The 12865-nt window shown below is 42.2% G+C and overlaps 1 protein-coding gene across 2 annotated transcripts in view; it reads left to right on the top strand.

Annotated features, from left to right (window-relative positions):
* Positions 1-12865, top strand: part of LOC128766000 (interleukin-1 receptor accessory protein-like 1) — a 228151-nt gene that overhangs the window by 123710 nt on the left and 91576 nt on the right. For both annotated transcript variants that reach the window (XM_053877321.1, XM_053877311.1), the window contains exon 6: positions 10592-10666. In XM_053877321.1, coding sequence (XP_053733296.1) covers positions 10592-10666 — 75 coding nt within the window. The remainder of the gene's footprint in view (positions 1-10591; positions 10667-12865) is intronic.

Raw genomic sequence — 12865 nt, 5'->3', positions numbered from 1 at the left:
CGGCGTCTGTGCACAAGCTCATGGTGATGGGGATTGTAAAGCTATATCAGTGGTTCAGGAGCATTACCAAGAAAGTTTGAAGGTTAGTTATACTAAAGTCATGAGGATAGTAATACAAAACCTGAACGTCTTATGAATTACATGAGAGCTGCCAAGAATCTCTCTTTCTTAAGATGAAATTGCACATGATCAAACATGTCAAAACAAAGTGGGAATATCAAAACAAACGGATGACTCATAATGTATCATGAAGGTGGACATGAACATGACAGTTTTCAACGAGTTATTTGCAGAATAATCCCGTAAGAAACATCACAATGACTGAAGGCTGTGGCTCGTGGAACTTAAGTCACGTATTCCGGCTGCACTTATGAAGAGATGGACCACGTGAGGACAGCTTGGATTAGAGCCAGATAAAGTACTCATGATTAAAAACTAGCGTTTTTACGGTCATCCTTTCAGTAAATGACAAAACGTTCCCCTCTGCACTTTTTGATTGGCTGCATTACATGTTGTTACGGCATATTTTTTTAAAAATCCTGGCAGAAACCAGAAGAAGTAAAATTTGAGAAAAATGTTGATGATGGAGTCTGGTACCAGTGGTCACCCCACCCACCTTCCTTATGCTGCAGTGCCATGACAATGTGTTTTGTTTGTGAAAGTAATTGATTTGAGTGGTGAATGCCATTTTGTCCTGTAAAATACACTGAAGAAAAATCTTTGTGTTCCTCATGGGTCGAATTGGATTTAAAAACCCCTTGAAATTAATAGAGTAGGGCCCCGATAAATGTACTTGTTTTGTGTGGACTTACACTTTTGTGAACATCTGCATATATGAGCCAAAACCAGTCATGTGACATATGGAGGCATCTCATGCCAGCACACCTCTAAACTGGTTCTGATTCCCGAATTTAATATGACTCATATTCATATTAGAGTCTTCAACATCTCCTCCCACCCACTTCAGTTTGGCATCAACTGGTAAGAACGTGGGCTGGTTCTATAGAAAGCACCAAGGTTCTGAGAAACCAGAACGGCACCTGTTCCAGAGCTAGAAATGTGACACATGTGATAGGTGTTTGGTTCAAGTTGAGACTTGAACATTCGGCCAGTTTTTCTCACTTTCCTCTGAATGCAGACAAAGCCGGGGAAAGGGAAACAAATTAGGGCTCCTATTAGGGTGGAGACTTTTCCCTGCCATTTGCAGTTTCTTCCTCTGGGACCCCGGGGAACAGGAGCACAGCTACAGTGCGAGGAAGAGCTGCACACAGAGGCAATTTAGAGTGACTTTTAGGGCTGTTTTTGAGTGTCTCAAGCTCAACAGATCAGTGAATAAATACATTTATTTATTCATTTTATTCAAAACGTGTCCCTTTTGATTTTCATTGTTTTGCAGTCAAATGTGTAGTGAGTCTGATAAGCAAAGCAGGTCGACTGACCCAGACTTGTTAGCCATTGAAAATATTTCCCTACTAAAACAGCCTCTATTAACAGTTCTGCTTTTTTTTACTTGGTAAATAATATGAATAGAGTGTGACGGTGCAACATCCTGTTAGTGCAGTAATGTATTTTTAGCTCCATGTAGCTGTGGTATCAGGTTTAAGAATGCCCCGAAGCATCGTATGGATTTTATACAGTGAACAATGATACGTCGGGGACAGATAGCATTGTGCCGTTATGGTCTAAATGGCGCTGGGAGCAGTATTGGACCATTATTCTACACAGTATGACTGTGACCTATTTTTCTTTTCTCCACTGCACAGAATCTGCTTAATGTAAAAATAATTGGTCCAGATGAAGGCTAGCTTCACGTGGCGAGGATGTCCTTTACAAGTGAAGAAGAAGAAGAAGATACATCATCTGTTGTACATCTGTTGAACATATTCTACCTTTTTTGGTCACTTGCCACCCGGTTACCTCCTCAAACCTGGACCTTTTTTTGCCCAGCTTTTTATCTTGACTTATTTAAAAAACAGACTCAGAAAATATGGAATCAATGTTTGGTGTTGAACAATCAAATGTCTTCCTCTTGTGATTCCCCCGTTTCTTCTCAGTAGACGTGAAAAATCCATATTCATAAATATTCATTGATGAAGCGGGAGGTAAAATACGAGACTCATTTTCATTCTGCCGGTAATTAACCAGTAATTAACTAGTAATTAAATGTGACAGTTTGAACTGCACTGGAGGTTAGGATCCTCTCAGAAACAAGAATTCTCATTTCTTTGCATCATTTGTTTAATGGTTTGTTGTTTTTCAGTTAACCATATAAGCAACACTGTGTTTGACTTTCAGTACAAGTATGACCGGGATCAGTTCCGACCAACCGGTCCTAAGTCAGATTGGACCTAAGTCGAATACCGACGCGAGGTACTACTGTAGTGGTAGATGGCTGTGTGAGAGTGAGATGCTGGGATACTGTGCCGCCGTATCTGTCGTACGTGTTGCTGGGCTGCTACGTGCTGCGGTGCCAGACATTGAATAAAAAATTTTTAAAAAGCATCTGCTGGCCATGGTCGTAAGTACGGGTGGACATAAGTCGAGCAGGTCGTAAGTCGGATGTTACTTGTGTTTTGAATATTGTTTTCAATGATATGGTCCTATACTATTGTATCGTGACTGCGTATTGCACCGTGACGTTCTTCTCAATACTCTTCTCAAAATACTGCTTCTCGTCAGGTCAGGAAATGCAGCACATCTTTGTGCAGTTGCTTCAGCTGGGTGTGCTCTTGTTTGTGCTGCGATGGATTGCCGTGTGGGAGCGTAACCTCTTCGCGGTCATCTGTGCAGGAGTTTCTCACATGTTCTCAACCTCTTCCTGCAGCAGGTTTTTGCCCTCCCTCTCCTCCTCGGTGGCCTCCCTGCATCGCTCCTACGGCTGCCTCCTCTCCTTGACAAGGAAATCTATTTCTGTCTGCCTGCAGGACTTAGTGAGGGTTGACAGAGGCTTGCCGGCGACCTCTCCCGAGGCAAAGATTAGATCTCCATTCTCTCCAGTAAAAGTAAACTTTTGTTCAGCATTGTGTAACAACACATTTGATATGAGCAACCAGTAGCCTGGTGCTGTCAGATTAAAGTAGCCGCGGTTTATTGCGGATAGCAGCTGAGCAGAGCAAGTGCTATTCAAACCTGACTGGAGCCCAGCTGCGACTGTAAAGTCAGAAGAATGGCCAATCATGAGTAAAAGGCGAATGTAGCCGGCGAAACCCAGCTATTGAACCTTTGCTGGGGAGTCAATCAACAACACTATTATGTGCAAAAATCCAGAAGTTTGCTGCGGAAGGGACTGCTGAGTGCCGAGCCCAGCAAAACAAAGATACAATTTGTCCTTGGGAATTGTACTGCAACATGAAACACAAACATCTCTGCAGCCGGCGGAAACCAACTTGTAAAATCTTAATTAAAAGATGGTATCGGACGTGGCTTTGCTTATGGAAAATGGGGAAATAATTGACTTGAAAGGCAACTTTTTCGCAGTCGGACCAAGACGTAATCCAGCGGGCAGAATGAGGGAGGAATTACCAGTGGTGGGGAGGGATTCGCCGCGTTTAAACATCCAGCGCAGTGAAATCGCATCGTAGTCGCCCAAGCTGTCACTTGGCAGCACATTCTCCATTCTCCAGGTTTTCCTGTCTCTTTTAGTTCTCATTACGCCCCAAACAAAGGGTAATTAACGCAATCATGTGTAATTACAGCCTGGGTTTTACACATCTGCCTAATTACAACTTCCTTTTGCATTATTTCCCATGTTTAGAGCAGAACTTCCTGGTTTCTGATTCAGCGAGAGACACGGCTCATTTTAATGCCGTTTCATTTGCTCGCGAATTTCCTGCGACTCGGTTCCTTCACTTTTGTGGTCGTCTTCCTGCGGCAGATCTACAGTTACGGTCGGGCATTTTGGACAGGAAGCAGTGGGCGACCCACACATGCTCCTCAGTCCGTGCACTGTGGTGGCGTGGGACTGCGGGCTGGGGGGAGAAAAGAGTGGAGTTCAGGACAGTCAGTTCTCAAGATCAATGTACTTTTTAATTACAGCAAAGTACAGCGCTATTGCCTGTCCAGCTGTGAGATTTAAAGCTCAGACAAATGGCGAGTAGCGCTTGCTGAGAGAGCAGCATAGAGAGGAAGTGGGTGAGTCAATATAACGTCCTTAATTCACTTGCATCGGAAAGGCGTGGGATTTATTTATTCATATATTTCAGGAGCAGATTTTCATTTTTGGAAATGCTTTGAAAGACATAACTCGAGACAATTCTGCCGAACCCTGTTTTAAACAGATGAGCAAGGCATCTTTTATTCTGACTGTGTCAGCATTATTGAAGCGGTTGTAAAGGTTTTATCAAATGTCCACTTTTTTCATGGCCTTTAAATTATTACAACTACTACCTTTGCTACTGACAATGCTTTTACCAATATCAACATGTTTTTTTTTTTTTTTTTGAATATTCATCGCATCATCAAACAGTACCTTGGGCACCTTCTTACTCAGAACCTGTTTTCACCCACGTTTCCACTCCCAGTGTCCTCTCTGTTAGTTTTGTTGAATATTCATATAAGCATTCAGCCTGTTGTGTCAGGCCATGTGTTGTGAGCCAATACTACATGATACTATTGGACTGTGTAGCACCAGACGTCGTTCCTGAAACAAACAATGCGGTGTTGACGAATATATATATATATATATATATATATATATATATATATATATAATTGTATTCTTGTTTATTTTATTTTATTAAATGTTAACTTATCACTTAACTTATCACTTCACTTCATCAGTAGTTCGAGGAACGCCAAAGCAAAAGTTCATTATGCTGGCAATTTCATGATCTCAACTTTAGCTTTGATCGCATCACACATGCACTGTGGCATTGTTGCTTGTGCAGTGTTTAATGGTGTGAGATTCTGTCCAAGCTCTTGACCGCATCCCGATGTTGTCAATGGTGTCTCAACTCTCTTGTGGCCGTCTGTGTGTGTAAATATATAATTTAATATAACATGCTGCCGCACATTCGGTACAGAAGCTGTGTTGCTCCAGGAAAAGGAAACGTTTCTAAGACGGTCTTCGCATAATGGCATTTACTGATAACTTGGGGCACCTCATTATATCATCTTTAATGTGCTGGTGATTCAGATTGTTTACGCCATCTTCACATTATGATAAAATAAGCATCCGTCACTTTCCCATCTTGGTTGTTGCACTTGAGCGACTCTAAGCCAAGAGAGATGTAGAAATTGCCTTAAAACGATGGCAGCTCATGAACACAGCATGTGAACAGTCAGAGGAATCCATTTTTGATGAGGTCAATGGTAGCTTCATGTTATGTTAAGTCGTGTGCGATACACCATTTTTTCGACGTCCAAACCTCTGCGTAGGCTGAAGACACTTCTCTATTGAGGGAAATCTCAGAACACCGTCTGTGACCGATGTGAGTAATATTGTTCAGAAGCTGTTTTTTTTTCAAGCAGCCATTGACGTTTCTTATTCCCACTGCTGACACTTGCGTGATATATGTGATTTCCCTTGCACATACAGTATTGTTCCGAAGTCTGAGCTCGCTCGTCGTCAATTGTTTTGATGGATCCCGGAAAACGGTCCATTTTTCAATCAGGAAATATGTCCTTATTGCATTTCTTCCTGCAGGTATCCTCAGAGAGTGTCGCCATCTCATTTATTTTGTTGTTGCAATTCGAGGGGTCGACCAGAACATAGGGCGAATTTTTAACAAGCACCTTCCTCTGTCAGATTTATATTGTTCACCACGAATACACACCAAGAGAAGTGCCTGAGCCCAGCACAGGAAAGAATGAATTCAGGATACCATGCAGGTGCGGAGGAAATCGGATGTATTCTGGAGGAGTTTTGTCTTCAGACACGGAGGTCTGTTTGATCGCCTGAATGTTCGTGGGGTCAAAGTAAATATAATTTTGTCTTTATATTCTGTAGTATGAAAGCAACAAATCCATCATGTTACATGGTGTGTGTTGACCACAGGCATTTTCCGATTCTTTCATTTTTTGTGGTTTATTGGCTCTTTGACAACATCTGCCCAATAGAAAGTTAAACATTGATCGTGTTTAGTTGACCCAGTTATGATTAGACTTGGAGCTGAACATTCTCACTTTCCCAATGTTGAGCATAGACGTGGGGAGAAGAGAAAGCTGAAGAAAAAAAAACAGAAATGTGTGCATGAATTACGATCACCTACTTGTTGTTATTTACTCTTTAGGCATCACCAATACAGTTTGTAAACATCCAAATTGACATTCTCCTAGGTGTTGGTGACACATCCACTGGTGCAATTTGTCACACAAAAATAAATAAATCTAAGACAAAAACACAAATTCCTCACATCCAATCTGAAATTGTCAGTTGTGTTATTAATCTGCTGTTATTTGATGTCCTCTTTGATGGGTATTTAGCAAGAATTGTTCACAAGTTAGTCCATAGTCCTCTCATCTATGCCTACAAAAACTATTGTTTTGCATTGCCTCTGGTCAAAGGTTCCAGAGGGACTTCCTCTCCTGAACACTACTGTAGTTAGTGCTATGTCTATGAGCCACACAGTCTCACATTAATTCTGCGAACAGGCAAAATGAGGTTTTAATGCTCAGTCTCACAAGGTCACGATGAGATGACTCAAAATAATGAAAACAACGACACCAATTCACCAGAGCTCCATTGCAACCACTTACCTGGTAGCATCTACAGCCAACATCAGGTGTGACATGAGCAGTGTGACAGAAGTCACTGTTCAAATGACTAAAGCATGTACACCTAATACTTGCGGTGGAAATCTCGAGTTGACAATGCACTTTTCTGGTAGACTTTGAATCTCTGGTTTTACTGAATGTAGCATTTGAAATAAATAAAACTAAATGACTTCTACTTCTTGATATCCTCCGGTCTTGTAGTCATCTAGGTGTTTGCCAAGTGGATCTTTTGTTTTCAAAGCTGCTTCTGTTTGACAGCTTGGTGCTCGAGACTGCAAAATCCGTCCACAAAAATTACATTCAGGTTTTCACCCACAATGAAATGAAAACCATATCTCAGCTATAGCATGAACACACCCTGGGAGTTTGACTCATCCTGTCTATATACCTATAGGAACTCGACAGCTTCTATTGGGAACTGGTTTGCTTCCAGCTTCGGGCAACCTCAGTCCGTTTTGTGTGGTGCTTGGATGTTCTCCCCTCCCTGTTTGGGGTGAGCACTCAAACACAAAGCGGGCTTGCTCTGCTCACTTCCACGGTCTAAAAACTGAGGGAGCTGATTGAGTTCGCTATATTGTCAGACGCTGTGAGTCTCCCATAAGGGAATAAGTGCCAGAAGATGAATTAATTATGACACCAATAACTATATGAAATTGAATGTGGTACATGTGTGAAAAAACCTCACACTTTGCAGGAAACAGTGCGAGTCCAAAATGTAGTTCTGCCCTTAAAACCCAAAGCACTGACAATAGGGAGCATTGTGGCTGTAACTGGGGAGAAGTTCCACCTTTCTCTGACTGAACTGTGGCGTGAGATTGAAAAGAAAGGATTCACTTCCTGGCTGTTTCACGGTGGACCGTGAACATCCTCATGGAGCGCCTGGTATTTTCTGTCCAGAGCAAGTCGAGAGTCTGAGGGCAACCAAACCATTCACTTGATACTGTGCGACATTAATGATGAAAAACACAGTGATACGGATGTGCCTGCTTCAATAGAGCTGAAGAGCACTGAAATTAAAATACTTTTTTGTGTTTTGTTTGTTTTTAGGTAGATGACATGTAATACTGTACTTTAAAATTATAATAGTGATATAGCACACTACAGAAAAATATTTAGGAATTAAGAACTCATCTTCTCAGAGCATTGGTCATGTGATTTCTCTGAGTTCATGTCCTCCTCTTGGATTGATGATGGATAGAAAAAAATCTGCCACTTGTGTTTACATAGACTTGCTAAGCCTGTGGGTGCCACTGTGTTTGAACTCCCAAAATCAAAGGTCGCCAGCACAACTTCTGTGTTCCCTCTTACTGTACTTATTAATTGAATAAAAGAAGAACTCTATTGCAATATTAATAGTTTTTCTTACCAGTGCTGACCTGAGATGTCTCTCAGTTTTGGGCGTGAGATTATCTTGCTCATGAAAACTCGAGATGTTATCGAGATTCTTCTTTACACCACGGTTGGGATTATTGTGGTACCGTAATGTAATTTACCATTGCGTCAACAAGAAGTTTTTATTCAGATAATTCCTGTGCTGGCCGTCGTGTATTGTTTTAGGTAGATAACTTCAAGTGTAATGCTATACTTTAGAGTTATAACAGTGATATAGCACACTACGGACACCACTGTCCCGACATGCCTCAGTAACACTGGTGCTGAGCTATGCCTGGAGCCATAGCTGCTCTGAGGCTGAGTGACAGAAGCATGGAGCGACAGCCTCTGTGACCATCACCATGATTCACACACGTTCATTCTCTCTACATTACACACAGACAAGGCACTTATTTTTGGTCTTTGACAGATCACATCCACCTTATTGACACAAGGAAAAATGATGAAAAGGAGAATCTGCTCCTAGAGATTTTCTAATTCTGAGCCAGGAAAACATTATTTTTGCTTGCGTGACTGACAACCTCCGCATCCCCATTTTATTTGTGAAGTGAAAACAGGCAATCTCACTCCCAGAAACACGCAAACACTCTCTTGTGCTTCTAATCTGTGTCTGCTGAAGTGGGCTTTAATGAGGTGTGAACGGAGAACTCATTTGATTTTGTGTGCGCGCCCCTTTGGAGTGACAGAAAAAGAGAGACGGAGTGGCAAAGCAGTGTAGCAGCACACACCCACAAGCGTAGGGAGAAAGGTCTTTTCGCTCTCCTTCATTTATCTGGTGCTCCATCTGTCATCATGTGATCACGACACTTTAAAGAGTCACCCCCCCAGCTGATATCTTACTCCTCCATTTTTATGTGCTCAGGAATGTTTGCGGAGCAAGGCAGAGGGTCAGATTTGATGCCTTTCCAACCCATTGGCAATATCTCTGCCCACTCCCAGTTATCAAAACGTCTCACTTTTTTACTCATTTCTCATTCAAAAGTGGCACAGATTTTCAATTTGAGTCCCGTTGCCAAAATTGTGATCTACAGAAAGCCCTTTTATAATTGTGAAACATGCATTTTTTTATCATTGGTTATGAGTAATAGCGTAAATTCCCATGGCCAGAAAAGTTTTACAATAAAATCAAGGCCGTCATTTAAAATAAATCCTGATGTATTTTTCCCATGTTGCCCATCCCTTTCTGGAGACGTTTTTAAACAGATACATTTTCTGCAAGTGTTTTCAAAAGCATTGCCATAACAGCCAGAAGTCAGTTTTTCACAAACTAAAGAGATTCTCTCGAAGACATTTGAATGAGTGCAGAAGCGCTTTGGCCGAGGGTTAGTGTGCTGTGTCTTAAAAAAAAAAACAGGACAAGGCAACTGGACTCAGAACACAGCAATGTGGGGGTCAGAGCGAGAGAATAATAGCCTCCTATCAGCTCCTGTCTGGCCATGAGAAGGAAGAAGAAATTATGTAATGCCAAAAGATGAATTTAAATTGGATTGGAAATTTCATGCTCTGTTGAGATGAGAATATGTTTTGTCTCCATACTCTTTCGAGTTGAACGCCATTAATTCACCTAACTTCATTGCTCAGATCTGAGTCTGACAATCTGAGATTTGAGCTATTGACTTGAGTTATTGCACCCCATCACCCCACTTCGGTCGAGTGGACAATGACTCTACCCACCAAAACAAAGCCCCACAAAGTTCTGCTTCGTACTCAGGGAACACAGAGATAAATCCTGTGCTGATACTGTATAAACAGCAGCTCGGACAAGTCTCCTGCAGGTGTCAGAAGAAGAAAAAAACGCATTAAACTTCTGTGATTTCCTTCGATCTGTGTATCATGAGAGATTATTTCAGGTCTCTTAAAAAAAAATGCAAGTCTGGTGGAGCCCTCAAGTCGGCTGAAACACATACTGAAAATCTCTCTGATGCCGCTTTGAAGACCAGAACCAATTAGAGGATGATGATAATGAGGAGCGGCTAAGTGCACGTCTTTTGTTACTCAGCAGCTGTCTAATTGGAGTCGGGGCGAAGATTGTGATGAAACTGGGCCGCACTTGTACCAGTCACCATTATTATAGCGCATTCACGCGTTGTTATGCCCCAGAAAAAGAAAAAAACGGAGGGTGATGTTGTGGTACCAGATGGTCTTGTCTGCAGAAGTGACAAAAACGTACTGCTTGTGTTTTGTAATTGATGCTCCGATTCACTGCAGTGGTGTCGCAACAAAAGCTTCTATATTTATTCATTGGAACTAGTTCTGGGAAAACATTCACGCCATGCTGGACGATGGTATTCCATTTCCAACCCTGAGAGTCCGCTCAAACTTCTAAAGCTTTCTTTACTTCTACATCATTAGCGGCAAAATCTTTTGAACGCTTTTTTTGTGTTTCAACTCATGGAGTAATTGACACTATATTTTTATGCGATGAATGATAATTCATCTTTGAATGAACGTATTGAGTAACATTATTTTTGCTCTCTTCCCACAGCTCCCTTGACAGACAAGCCGCCCAAAATTCTTTTCCCCTCGGAGAACCAAATGAGCATCATCGAGGTTGCTTTAGGTAAGGGGCCCTTTTTTTCCGTAATAACTGCTGGTTTTCTTTTCTGTTTGACAGCTGTTAAAAGTTGGTTATCATCTACATATTCTCACTCCCAAGGGGTCAAATAGCAACCATTTGCGAGTGGACCTTTGCGTCCAATCCCAACTCAGCCTTACCAATTGAATGGCATATGACGCATAAATGACATGATCATTTGAGGTGATATATCAACCAAATTGACAATACACAGCGAAAGGGGCACCACGCCATGGCTTTACCCGAACTCCAGCCTCCGATTTTCTCCTGCCTGAGTTGCTGCCTACGGTGTCAGGATGAGCAGCAGAGAGCTGACTTTGGCATCATTCTGTGACGTCCAATTGTCCTATTGCAAATGCAAGTAACATCCGACTTACGACCAGGGTCGGTTCCAACCAACTGGTCGTAAGTCGGATTGGACATAAGTCGAATGCCATTCAAAATGGCCGACGCGAGGGTTACAGGAACTACTGCCGTACTGTCGCGATGCCGGGCTGCTACGTGCTGCGGTGCCAGACATTGAATAAAAAAAATAAGCATCTGCAGGCCGTGGTCATAAGTACGGGTCCTCGTAAGTCGAACAGGCCGTAAGTCGAATGTTACTTGTAGTGACTATTTGACGCCTTAGGAGTGAGAATGTGTTGTCAACAGTTTGCCAATGAAACACCACCTTTAGTCATTAATCTGTGTGACCACTCAATCCTGCTTCCTCTCTATCTTTGCCCTCACCATCCAACAGGTGAGGTGTCTTGAGACACTCCAGACTTCTGAACTTTTTTGAGTCATATCTGGCAACTATTTCGGAAATTAGAACTCATCTTCTCAGAGCATAGGTCATGTGATTTCTCTGAGTTCACGTCCTTCTGGATTGATTGAAAATCTAGCACTTGCGCCTACGTTGCTCAGCCTGCGGGTGCCACGGTGTTTGAACTCACAAAATCAAAGGCTGCCAGCACAACTTGGGTTTCTGTATTCCCCCTTACTTATTAGTCTAATAAAAGAAGAATTGTATTGCAATATTGGAGGTATTTCTTACCAGTGCTGACCTGAAATGTCTCTCAGTTTTGGGCGTGAGATTATCTTGCTCATGAAAACTCGAGATGTTGTCGAGATTCTTCTTTACACCACGGTTATGACCGTCATGGTAATTTAATAAACCATTACCTTCCTAACATCCGAAACCTATCATGATATTTTTGCATCAACATGACGTTTCCTAATAATAATTCCTGCTCTTACCCTCTTGTATTGTTTCCATGCCTGTTCTATTTGTTCCCTTTGAACCAGTTTATGTGTGAGCAGTCGAGGGCTTTTTCAGCATGGCAGCCAATACGTTTTGGAAGTACAAGTTGTGATCAGACGGTCGTAGTCTCCGTACCTTCATTGGCCTTATTGAATTACACAAATTCAAGTAGAGGTTGTTGCCAAGCGATTATTCTGCTGGTCATAATTCTGTGATCAATCAAAGTGGAAGCTTTTAGAAGCTGCTCATGATCATGATTTCCAGCCACCTTCTCAATTCAAATGACTGCCTTAGATTCTCACTCATGTGGGCTCCGCACCGTGCTCGTCTTTTGTTCTCCGGATCGGCTTTCGATGCGAGGAGACTCATGGGAAAAATCCTGCTTTGTGCCATATCGGGCTGACTCTCAGCTGTTGGCTGACGGGGAAAATGGGTCATGACGGAAGCTTTCTTTGAAGTCAATTAGTCATGGATCACAAACACAACTGGCTCGTTTACCAAAGGTAGCAGTGAGAACATTTATGGAAATGCGGGTAGAAATGGGGTATTTTTAATATCTGATGAAGATGTTACACCGGAGGGTATTGTCTCGGATAATTAACTAGCAACAAAGCCTTCATGTTCAACTGATTCCTTCATAACAACGATTCTACATGAGAGAAACATGGTCTCCATCATGTTTGCAGCTTGGCCGGTATGATCTAAAAAAAAACTGCAATGGCACACTACCTGTTACTGATAAAATATTAGTCGCTACTTTTTTCACCCGCTCTGAAACCTGCGGCTTAAACAAGGTTGCCGCTAATACATCTATTTTCACTGGCAAACAAGCTTCATGCTGCCAAGATATGGAGCCATGTCACATCACAAACTACAAATGTTCCAGGAGCACTGCCTCCACAGCTTCAGCACGGCTCACCTGGCTCACTAGAGGAAAGTGC

This window comes from Synchiropus splendidus, chromosome 1 (assembly GCF_027744825.2).
Source record: "Synchiropus splendidus isolate RoL2022-P1 chromosome 1, RoL_Sspl_1.0, whole genome shotgun sequence".
In the NCBI taxonomy this organism is placed as follows: Eukaryota; Metazoa; Chordata; class Actinopteri; order Syngnathiformes; family Callionymidae; genus Synchiropus; species Synchiropus splendidus.
This window is presented reverse-complemented; position numbering and strand designations above follow the sequence as displayed.